Source organism: Mustela erminea, chromosome 1, assembly GCF_009829155.1.
Source record: "Mustela erminea isolate mMusErm1 chromosome 1, mMusErm1.Pri, whole genome shotgun sequence".
Classification (NCBI taxonomy): domain Eukaryota; kingdom Metazoa; phylum Chordata; class Mammalia; order Carnivora; family Mustelidae; genus Mustela; species Mustela erminea.
Genome location: NC_045614.1, coordinates 64081351 through 64093729, shown reverse-complemented (window position 1 = coordinate 64093729; position 12379 = coordinate 64081351). Strand labels below are relative to the sequence as shown.

Below are 12379 nucleotides of genomic sequence, written 5' to 3'. Positions count from 1 at the left end.
CAGAAGTATATATGCATAGTCTTCCCTCCATTAAAAGATGGGGTTTATGTAGTCATTGTCCTAATGGGTTACTTAGCAAAAACATCAAAAATCCCTAAATCCCAGGAACAACTCTTATTTCTGCCATGCTCTTTCTTGCCAATCAGAAAGGCCGCTGGCCCCAGACCAGTGGCACTGAACCAAGGGGTCAGTCGGAATGAGGGGCTCATTCAACTCCTCATGCCAAATCCTTCTACTGGATCCAACAACAGAAAAGGGGGTGCCACTGGAGCCACGTCCTGAGGACAGAAAGAGTGAGTTATGTGCCTCAGTTACCCGGCCCACACACAGTGCCAAGCGGGGGAGTTCAATAAACGTCTTAACAGATGAGCGAGGGCCAGGGCTCTATTTCCTATTAAGAGAATCATTACTTTGTGCCAACTCTTGATACACAATCCAAGTCCCATGTATAAGACCACAGAAGAACAACAAGTTGAACTGTTCAGATGCAGCAAGATCCTGTGATTTTTTTTTTTTTTTTCCAAATGCACCATTGGTGAGGAATTCCAGAGACCTGGAAAGCTGGGCTGAGTTGTATGAAACAGCTACACTCTGGGGGGCCACCTGCCTTCTAATCATTTTCTGACTCCTGAGATAAACAAATCAGAGTTTTAATCTCATTTTACAATGTGTGTGGGGAGAGGGTGATATGCATGTGTTTTCTCTTTCCACCAAACCAAAGCCTACCTGAGCCGTATCTAGAAAAAGAGCATCTATCAAAAACCTACAATAAACATCAGACTTAAATGGCGAAATGGTAAATATATTCCCATTAACTGCAGAAATAACACACAGATGCCTGTTAAAGCTTGTGCTTAAGGTCCCGGCAAATTAAATAGAACAGGAAACAATGAAAGATAAATATAGAAAAGAAGATAAAGACTGACACTATCTGCAGAAAAATGCCATAATCTGAAGTTAGAATGTTCAATATGATTGTTAGATTGACCAGATCAACATATAAAACCCAATAGCATTCCTCTATACCAGTAATAACTGATAAAAAATGTAAAAAAAAAAAAAGAAAGAAAGAAAGAAAGGGGAGCAGCCATGATAGTTACAGAAAGTATAAGATCCCCAGTACAAATATAACAGCTGTGTAAAATGTCTGGGGAAAATTACAAAATAGTACCGAAAGTACTAAAAGAAGACCTGAATAGGGAAATACACTAATGTCATGGTTCAGAAATCCCACAGATGTAAAGATGTGAATTCTTCCCAAAGAGCAATAAATTCAATGAAATTCCAATCAAAATTACAAAGAGTCAGAGAATCTGATAACTATGGCAAGTGTGACATCATGCTAACAGTGCAAGAAGAGACAAATGAGACAAATCAAAGGAAAAAGTAAGGCCAGAAACAGAGTCCAAGATAATGTAAGAAAAGCTGCCTTACAAATCAGAGGCAAGGATGCACCAAGCAGTGAATGGCATCAGCACAACTGATTCTCCGTATGGAAAAAAGTAAAACTAGATCAGAGAAGGGTTAAGACAATGTCACACCACACATACACTTTAAATAGATTAGTTACTTAAATTTACCCAAATTTAAATACCTGCCTATATATAAAAAGCAAAAGTGAAAACCATTAGAAAATTATTAAGGAGACTTTCTTAATAACTCTAGATCAGAAAAATTTCTTAAGACACCAAAGAGGAAATCGTAAAAGTAAACATTCGTAAGTTAAAATTTAAAGTATCTTCCTACTAAAGAACACCATTATTTATATGCCATTTTACTGTAACAAAGAAAAACAAGCCCTGCAATTTTTATAATGAACAAAGGATTAGAAGGCAAAAATTCATAGGGAATTCTTAAAAAATCAGTAAGAAAAACAACTCATTAAAAAGGTAAGCAAAGGAGAACAGGCGATTCACAGAATACAGAATCGCCGGTAAACACATGAAAAGACGCCACACCTCAAGAAAATGGAAATTCAAACTATACCAGATGTCATTTCACACCCATCCCAAGAGCAAAATAAGAGGATATAACATAGATCCAAAGAGATTTGCTCAGGAAGGTTCGCTCCAGCATTATATGTCACAGTGAAAAACTGCCAGGAACCAACCATTTATTACTGGAAAATAACAAACTGGTACAGCCATAAAATGGAATGCTAACGCTAGTTAGAAATGCAGGGTCTCCTGGTGATTCACAGACCTGTACCCCTGGGGATAAAAACATATGTTTATAAAAAAAAACAAAAAAAAACAAAACCACTTTGCTGACTTAAGAGGAAAAAAAAAAACAAACAAACAAAAACAATCTGAGGGTTTAAGGGGCGGGGGGTTGGGAGGTTGGGGTACCAGGTGGTGGGTATTAGAGAGGGCACTGCTTGCATGGAGCACTGGGTGTGGTGCAAAAAGAATGAATACTGTTATGCTGAAAATAAATAAAAATAAATTTAAAAAAAAAAAAAAAGATCTGCTCTGAGAGTATGAGGGAAAAAAAAAAAAAAAAAGAAATGCAGGGTCTCGAGTACCAAATCATAATATGCAGAAATCCCAACATGTAACATGAAGCAAAAATACAAAGTGGCAGGAAGATATGTCTGGCATGATCCCACTAAATAAAGTTTCTAAGCATGTAAAATGGTACTCGGTATTGTTCATGGACATATACAGGACACAGGAGGTGAATGGGTGAGCATTATAAACCTAAAGGAAGAATTCTGGCATGGATGTTGTGTTTTCCAAACACTGCATACCTCGGCGTCCTCTGTAAAATGGGAAGGCTGCCTACCTGGCAGGGTCACTGTGAAGATGAAGTAGGGGTGGTCTACATGGGCTGCCTGGCATCACGCCTGGCACAGAGAAGGGGCACAACTGAGGTTCATGTTAAAAGCCTCGGCATATGTGCTGCCATGCCCTAGCCCTTTTTTTTGGCTTCTCCTTGGGAGAAAAGCTGCTTTGGGAATTAATCTAATCAACATATCGCTTTATGTGCCACAGGACCGTGCTTCCAAAGTGCTTTACCAAAAGTTCCCAAGCAGTTTAAATGTTCCCCTGTAATGGTTTCATGTCATGGCAAGCTCCCTAAGATGTAATTTCCACCCAACCACAGCTTGAATTATCAACCTCCGAATGAGGAGCAGCAGAAACCATAAGACTTCTTGTTCGTGGGTGCATTTCCCACAAACTCCAAGATACTCTCCTTACTTCAGCTACAAAATCCTAACAAAAAAGTGCTAGATGGTGCCCAAGCACCTTTCTTGCAGAGAAGCACAAAGCCTGAACATACCCGAATGGGACCTGTAATTCTGGTACAGCTGGTGGATCTTCTTGGGCTTCCGGACGGCACACTGCTTGTCCACGGTGTTTCGGCTGGCGTAGTGGAACAGAGAGCACAGGTCGCTGAAGCGGAAGGCCACACCCTTCATGATGCTCTGGGCTGTGTCTCCCGTGAGGAACATGGCATTGGGGTCATTGATACATTTCATTAGCAGTGTCAGCTCGGCTTGGGTGAAGTCCTGAATCTCATCGCCGTAGAGTTCATGGATGGACCACGGGAGCACCTTGAGCTTCGAAAGCCTCCGGGACAGGTTATACAGAACATCTTCTTCATCGAAATAACCTTTCTGAGACCTGATCTGCTGGTACAGACAGAAGAGACTGTAGATCTCGCTCCGGTCTTCCTTGAAATTGGGGGACCGCTTCCTCCCTAATTTCTTATACGCTTCTTCTGTGAGCCACCCCTGGGGGCAGCTGAGGGCCTCAAAAGACCCCTTCAGAAAAGATTTTATTTCTTTCCAAATCAGCGCGGGGTTGTAGGAGGTTTTCCCTTTGATCATTTTCGGCCATATTTCATTGGCAAATACCTCAAATGTCACATAGACCCGGGGGTCACTCTCACACATACGTGTTTCTGGAGCTTTATCCTCCTCGCCATTGTCCCCGTCAGCCTCGGTTTCCTCCTCATCTTCCTGCCAGTTGGGGATGGTCAACTCTTCCTGTGTGGACCACCCCACGATGGCTCTTTTCAAGCTGCCATCTTCGTTTCTCAGAAAAAATGGTTTGGGCAGAGAAGCATCAAGCAGGAGAAGCAGCTGCTTGGAAGTGACAAAGAGAGGAAAGTTCTCGTCCCTTAAGTCCTGAAGTTTGTGGACATTGGGTTCCAGTGGTTTGTAATGACTGGTGGCCTTGGTAGACTTGGAAAGCTCAATGAAATTCCTCTGCACCTCCTGACACAGGACATGGTTCTTGGTCACGAAGATCTGATGTAAATGCTCCAGCTGGTGGGGTTGCTCCGCAGCACACACTTCGGCTGCCTGCCCAGTCTCCCCCGGCTCTCCATTGGGTCCCCCTGCACAGGCTTCACTATCCTGATCCTCATCTATGCTGTCCACTGTTTCCACTTCCATGGAACCTTCCTCTTCCTCCTCCTCCACTTCCTCCTCCTTGTCCACTTCTTCCGTACGGGGACCTTCCTTTCCGGATTCCACTTCCAGCCTTCTCTTCAGCCATATCTGCTTGGCCAGCAGCGGGCTTCCTGCCTGCTCGGCCTTCTCCCAGTAACTGTGGAATTTCTTCCACAGCCTGTACAAGCAGCAAGTGGTCTTCCCAGTGCCACTCCGCCCAATGAGGATGATGGGCTCCAGCGGCCTGGGGTTGAGGTCGATCACAGCATACTCCAGCTCACCCACCCTGAAGGGGTACTCCACCGTCGCTGTCGTGTCGTTGAGGATGTTGGAGGCCATGCTATTACTAAAGCTGTGGAACTTCATGATGTTGTACTCCGTCTCCACGGCGCTGGCCGGAGGGAAATACTCTGGGTTCACATGCTCCCGGTTCTTCTCGGCCTCCGTGTCCTCCACGTAGAAGCGAGGTATGCGCTTTTGGATCTTTACATTGGCTGACAGCTGGCCTTGGTGGATGCCCTTCAGCTTCTTCCGCAGGACACAGGAAAGGCCCCGGTTGTAGGCACTACAGATGGCCCTGATGGAGTCCGACAGCTTGCAGTGGTCCAAGACGATGTCCCAGATCCGGATAATTTCTGTGTAGACCCGACCCGACTTCTCCGGGCTGTGCAGGTTCCGCTCTGCGGCAGCGATGATCTTCTCCGGGTTCTCACTGCACCGAGGGGAGAAGTCAATGGCCAGCTCCCACAGCATTCGGGCCCCCTTGTCCAGCTTGGCCTCAAAGAGCTGGATGCTTCCCTTCAGGTGCTTCAGCCGCTTCTGCAGCCCCTGCGTCCACTCACCATTCCCCAGCTGCTGGATAGCTAGGATGATTTTTTTCTTCATGACCTTTGTCATGACCTTACTGGACAGCTTTTTCAGCATTTCTGAGGTGCACTCAATCTCCCACGTCATGTTCTCAAAGTCCTGGAGGCAGGCCTCGATATCCTGCATGTTCCAGCTGTCCGGATCATCTCTGCCTTCACTCCCTCTGTGGCCAGCAGGAATGAGCTGTGAGGCCCCGAGGCCTGCCTGCACATGTGCCCCCCCTGCCTCAAGGACACTGTGCTGGTTCCCACTTGAGTCAGAGCCTTGAGCCCCCAGGGCTCGCTGGAGCTCATCTTTCTTTACTTCCGTTCCAACACCTGTCTGAAGAGGCTCAGAGTCCTGAGGACAGTCCTCGGGGAGGGATGTATCCAATTCAACCTGCTGAATTAAATCCGTGATGTCCTGTACCAGGCGGTCTCTCAGAGAGCAGGGCCTGACAGCTTCAGGCTCCTCCCGCATCACCTGCACATCCGGGAGAGCCTCCCAGCTGTCGGGGACCATGGCTCCTTCAGGCAGGGCCCTGGCAGGGATGCTGCACGGCAGTGACTTGGATGAACCCTGGGACTTGAGCTGAGACGTATGGCCAGGGGCAGTGGGCCTTGGGAGCTTCCCTGGGTGGGCAGCAGGGTCCTGCCGGTTCCTCCGTTTGTTCTCTGTCAGAGCTTTGTTCCAGGCCAAGAGCAGAGCGTCGTTCTTCTTGATCCGGTGCCTTGCGTCTTTGCCTTCTTTGTTTTTCAAGTTGAAGTTGATGTCGAACTTCACCAGCAGGTCTATCAGCTTCTTCATGCGCTTCAGCATGCCCTTCTGGAAGATGATGTGCATCAGCGTGTTCCCATTGCTGTCCTGGCTGTTGGGGTTGAGGTAGCAAAATTCAGTGGGGTTGGACCAGAAGAGATCCAACAGGTGGCTGAGGAAATTAAAACCGATGTCAGCTGGAAGACACAAACAAAACGCTATGAGTCCTAAGCTACTCTTTCCAGGGAACAGAGACCTCTGGGTTTGGAGAGATGCCAGCCAGGGGCATCTCAGAACACCACACCTCCCCAAGTACTCGATAACCCTGTGGTTGAAAATCAGGGACAATTTGCTGCCAAGGGGTATGTGGCCACATCTGGGGGACAGCCAACTTCGAAAATTAAGACTCCTCCTCAGTCAACCCACCCTGACCATTCACCGTGATGGCTGCTCCTTCTCATCCAGCTACTGGTTGGAGGCCAGGGGATAATGGGTGGGCCTGACCAAGAAACAGCCCTTTTTCAGATCGTTGGTTTTCCCAATAAGAAAGATGAAAAAGCGTAGCATTGGTTCTACTATCCAGCTCCCTCTTCAAGGAACAGACTGCTTAAAAAATAAAGGCTTACCTTTAATGTCCAAAAAGATGTGGAGTGCTGCATGCAAAGGAGTATCACCTTCTGTGAGAGAGATTCTGCGGGGGTCTGCACCCTTGGTCAAGAGAAGAAACGCCAGCTCGAAGTCTTCATGTTTCAGGCACGTGACAAGTGGCCTCTCTTGACTGTCGTGGAGACCCTCGGGCAAGGCTGAGAAGACAGAGGAAAAGGGCACAACCCCGTGAGGGATGTACCCTGTGACAACGGATTGCCTGGCTCACCTGAGGAGGAGAGGATGGCTTCTGCCATGTGCTCTGAGAGAAGAGCTGATGCTGACCCGACTTCTGAGGTGAAGGCTTCCTAGGGCCCTCAGAGTGAAAGCCCAACTGCTTCCGGTGTCCCGTTCATGGGCTGGGCCTCTCCACTCTCCTGCTCCCCTGTGTCCCCAGGTCCCATATTCAGCACTGCCCGGGAGTGGGGACAGGGCCCGGGAACAATAGAAACCCCAGTGCCTGGCCAACACCCTACTAGACACATGGTCGGTGATCAGGATATAAACATGGCTTCCTACACCCTTTGCTCTAAATGCTTCTTCCTGAGGATGCCCACCTACCCTCAAATGGCATCTTCCCTGACACCTCTCCACCCCCAACATCAGCTTCCCTTTAGCTCAGTCCATGCCTCCCCTCTATGCTGCAGTCTCCCAGACCTGCACCCCTGCAATCCACACACCCCGCACAGCAGCCACACATTCACTCTGTCCCTGGTCCCTGGCACCCGACTGTAGGCAGGCACTTCTTAAGTGCCGGCTGACTCAGCAATAAAACAGGAAGACCATGACAGCCACAGTTTCCAGCCAAAGGTAGTAACATTTCCCTCGAGGAATGGTTTTGAAGAAATATACTACAGGAGGCATTCCATCTACCTCTTGGAACCTGTGGGAATAGTCAATGCCCAAAGGCTTTGTATGGCCCTTTGAGAGCTAAGGACCAAGAAAGGACATTCCCTCTTAAACAGCCGAGCAAGCAGAAAACCACACAGTCACAGTGCTCTTCCAAGAACCTGCATGCGTGAGCTCATTTAACATTCAAAACAGCCCTGAGAGAGACGGACTGTTACTCCCATTTCATAAACAAGGAGATGCCTGAGACCACACAACTAGTAGCGGCATGAGTAGGGCGGTGGGAAATGGGGGCAGGAGGTAGTTGGGGTTTCCAAATCAGTTATAAAATAAAACCCAGTCCAGGGCACCTGGGTGGCTCAGTCGGTTAAGCATCTGCCTTCAGCTCAGGTCATGATCTTGCGATCCTGGGACGGAGTCCCGTATGGGGCTCTCCCACCAGAGTATGCTTCTCCCTCTCCCCTCTGCCCTTCCCTCCCCTCATGATCTCTCTCTGTCTCTCTCAAACAACTAAATAAAATCTTTACAAACTAAATTTTTAAAAAAATAAATAAATAGTACCCAATCGGGCAAGGCGCTGGCTCTTTCCAGACATATCTCCAGCCAAGTGTGATTGCGCTGATCACAGCGGCAAATGTTTCCGCCCACCAATTATTTAGCTGTTTCTTTACAAAGAAGCAGCTGAAATCCTAATCCGCTGATTAGAAGACAATGCTGGAGAGTTAATAGGGACATGGGAAGCATACTGAGTGCTGGGAAAAGTCTGGCAGGCAGTCACAGTTGGGAGGAAAGGACCCCGTGTGCCGCACCCAGGGCCAAAGGCCACCCCCCCCCCCCACATACCTGAGGTTTCTCACACACGGCAGAAGAAAAGACAACAACGGTGACTAGAGTTCCCAAGGACGCAGAACTACAAGGCCAGCACCCACTGACAGGGCACTAACCTGGTCACTGTGCAAAATGAGAAGCTATGGAAGAAGACAATGGGCCAGAATTTAAAGCAGTCTCCAAAGTCTAGTGAAAGACCCAGGACCAGTGGCACTCAAGGGACAAGTCTTCAGAGCTCACTGCATTCTCACCTCCACTGTCAATGAGGCAGCCCAGGAGCTGCATCCTCCGAGGGTCCCAGGTGCTGAGGCGGGGGATGACAGTGCAGAGGTCAAGGTCTGAGAAGTTGCAGCCTTTGATGAGGCAGTCTCCCAGCGGTGGCTCCCCACTTACTTTGCGGGTCAGCAACAGAAGCACTTCTGGCCATTTCTGTTTCTCCAGTAAAAACTTGATGAATGTGTTGGCGCAATCACGGTTAATGTCACAGACCAGGTCAGGAGGAATTTCTTTCAAAAATAAGAATACACCACACCCCCAAAAAGGTTCATATGATTCCTGTCCCCAGATACCACCCAACACCTTTAGGCATAATTAACAAGAATTGTCGGTCAGTATGTTAAACCTCTGGGGAAAATACAAGCAAGTAATTACTTTGGACAGCTACTCAACCACTTGTAAATGTCAGTATAAGCTCTGGCCATGTGACCTTCTGGGAAGGTCAGAAACACTTTAAGGAGAGTAGAGATTGGCCCGGGAAAAGAGCAGAATTGACTGTGTCTTGGAAGAATACGTGAGTTAGAGCATTCTACTGAGATCAGAAGGACAAGAACCTGGCTTAAGTTTTGTGTAATACTAATGGAGAGTGTGCACTGAAATACAGGGAGACACTATAGAATAATTAAAAAGTTGAGAGTCATCAGGTAGTGGTGAGAGGATGGTCTAATCCTAATTCTTAAGTTCATATCAATAATATGCTAAGTCTTTCCAACTGATATCTAATGTACGCAGACAGGATCATCGTTATACCAGTTCATGATGCTGGTATATCCTATAGATGAAAAACTTCTAAAAGAGGTCCTCAGTAAGTAAATTGCCAGATTTGGCAAACAAAATTAGATGTCAGTTAAATTTGAATTTCACATAAACAACAAATAAAATTTTAGTATAGCTCATGCAATATTTGGGACATACTTAAACTATATTCACTGTTTATTCAAAGTTACAACGCAACCAGCATTCTATAATTTGTCTGGCAACCCTACCAGTAAGAAAGTGGGAAGGAAGAGAAGGGAAGAAATCAAGAGTTAACCTATATAAGAGCAATTTTATTTGCATTTGCTGGTTTTTGCTTTCCACCATGTTCTAGGATTTCTAACAGGAATGTTCATTTTGATGTTTAATATTTAATGTGAAAACCAGAAAAACAATTTTGTGTGAAGGGCCCTGGATTAAGTGCTCCACACCCAACATCTCAGCAGATAAGTACCCTAGCTAATGTAAGAGTGAAGGAACTAAAGCTTAAGAAGTTAAATAATTGGCCCACAGTCCCAGATCTGCTAAGTGGCAGAATTAAAATAAAAATGTAAAACTCCAAGCCTTAAACACTAAGATCTGCTGCATCCCCTGAAGAGCATTTTTGTTCCTCTGGCCACTCCTTCCAGCACTCTCTGGAAAATCAAGAAATCTCAGCTCTTTGAATGGTCCCAGTGAGTACGTTACAGCCCATACTAATGGCCAATTTAAAAATACCAAAATACCGGGACGCCTGGGAGGCTCAGTTGGTTAAGCAGCTGCCTTCAGCTCAGGTCATGATCCCAGCATCCTGGGATCGAGTCCCACATCGGGCTCCTTGCTCGGCAGGGAGCCTGCTTCTCTCTCTGCCTCTGCCTGCCATTCTGTCTGCCTGTGCTCGCTTGCTCTCTCTCTCTCTCTGACAAATAAATAAATAAAATCTTTAAAAAAAAAAATACCAAAATACCAAATTTCACCTACTTAGGGTTTCTAGAATCTTCCCTAAGTATTATCTAAAATGTGTCATCTTAAGTTCTTTTCTAGAACTTTCCTCATTTCCCCATAGTGGAAAAAAAATTAACATCCAGTTCCACAAGAACTTCATATACCAACATTAGCCAAGATCTGTGGAAGAGAGAAATATCCAGGGTATTTAAAAAAGGACTGTATGTGCAAAAATAATTCTAGCAGAATACGTGAAAAACCAGAAAAACAGAGACAGACACTAGGAGTGGGATTTAGGTATTCCCGTTCAGGGTGGATGATCCAGACTTCTGAATAACGTTTGGTGCTATTGAATGTTTTACATATAGCTCATCACTTTTACTTGTTTAATTAACTGTTTTTTTCAAGATATTAGCAAAGGGTTCTAATGGGCATAAATCATCTTCGGCACACCTGAATGTTGGGAGGAAAGTTACCTTGCAGAGAAGAAAGAAGGCGCAAGAACCTCTGAACTACTTCTTGCTTCAGAAAGTTTTTATGCAGTAGCCGGTTTCCTGAGTTCATGTACTTCACCAGCTGCTCAGAGGCCTTCCGGAAAATGTCGGTCTCACTAACAGGTCCGTCACCATTGTTCAGTCCTGCAAAGCAAGCAGGTGATGCTTCTGAAGACAAAGACCACAGCTGTGGGAGATTGCAAAAATCACCTCGGTTCTCCAGCCTCTCTGTGGATACCCTTGCTTTGCCTGGTGACTTTGGGTCTCCTTCCATCGAGAAGTGGGACCTATTTTCTTCCTCCCCTTGGCCCGGCCTCCAGACTTGGTATGACGGATAGAAGAGAGTCATGAGATTTCTGTCCTTGTTCTGAGGTAGAACTTCAAGAGGCCTGGCTTAGTTCTACTCGCTCTCTTGAGACCTTGGCCTATGCCATGTGCACTGGTCCAGTCTCAACTTCAGGGGGACAAGAAACAGCATAGAACAAACAGGAATCGGTCCGCTTGTCCAAACTGAGGGTGCATAGATGTGAAAGAGCGTGGCCAAGATCAGCAAAACCACAGCCGCTGGGAGGAATTCAGTTAAAGCTATGAAAACAGCCCAGCCTAAATAGCTGGCCTTCAAATAGGGAGCAAAAGAAATGCTTGTTGTTTAAAGTGACTAAATTTTGGGAGCAGTCTGTCATACAGCAATAGATAACTGACAGAAGCATTGAAGGAAGTGACAGCAAGAGGAGAGCTTAGCACCACAATGACATCCAACCACATGTCAGCCACCTATATGTCCCAGGGGCTAGCAGGAAAACCCAAGAGGAAAGAGCCACCTCTCTGGCTGAAGAAGACAGTATCCCCTTGGTTCAGTTAATTTGAGAAAGTAGTTATGATTAGGAGGAAAAAAAAAAAAAAAACCCTGAGAGAATGTTGAAATGGGCAGATATTTTCTTTGGTTATCAGGTGATACACTCAAAAAGCACTGTTGCTCAAAACAAAATCTTACTGAGCACAATAGGGGAGCAAAAATTTAAAAAGAGATAAATAAATAAAAGAGATGGACTACTTGAAAATGAGGAAAAAATGAAAAGCATCCTGTCTTCATCGGGGTTTCCAGCAGTGATTGTGTGGAAGTGGTTCCCGGAGGAGGTGACAGGTAGGAAGCAGACTGGGGGGGGAGGGAGGAAGCCAGGTGGCCTCGCCTGATCCCACAGGGGAGCTCTGGAGAGAGTGCCCTCCCAGCTGTCCCCACCCAAGGACTTTCAAACCCTCAATCTATCACTGGCTACAGCCTACCCTCGGAGGATGTGAGTTCTCAGGCTCTTCTAGCTTAGAAGATCCCCAACAAAACTGGCCCTATATGCTGTTCCCTGTGACAGGAAGCCTTAGGTGCTGGCTTCCCAAAGTGAAGGCACCCCCATGTTGGGCACACACAGCAATGGTGAAAGGGATCTAGGGGATTTAAGCAGAGCTCCAACATCATCTGCTGTGCCTTCTCATACACGCTTGCCTCACCTTTCAACAATTCAAGTCAGAACACCAGCCACACACACACACACACACACACACACTCTGACGTCAGGGACAAATGCCCATTGCCCTCTACTCAAGAGACCTT

General features: G+C 46.5%; 1 protein-coding gene across 4 annotated transcripts in view; it reads right to left on the bottom strand.

Moving 5' to 3' along the window:
- Positions 1-12379, bottom strand: part of TRANK1 (tetratricopeptide repeat and ankyrin repeat containing 1) — a 79054-nt gene that overhangs the window by 30508 nt on the left and 36167 nt on the right. For 3 of the 4 annotated variants that reach the window (XM_032355249.1, XM_032355169.1, XM_032355004.1), the window contains exons 9-12: positions 10756-10917; positions 8575-8847; positions 6628-6804; positions 3283-6198 (exon numbers count right to left, since the gene is read on the bottom strand). In XM_032355249.1, the coding sequence (XP_032211140.1) occupies positions 3283-6198; positions 6628-6804; positions 8575-8847; positions 10756-10917 (3528 nt within the window). The remainder of the gene's footprint in view (positions 1-3282; positions 6199-6627; positions 6805-8574; positions 8848-10755; positions 10918-12379) is intronic. The other variant, XM_032355091.1, reaches the window with a different exon arrangement.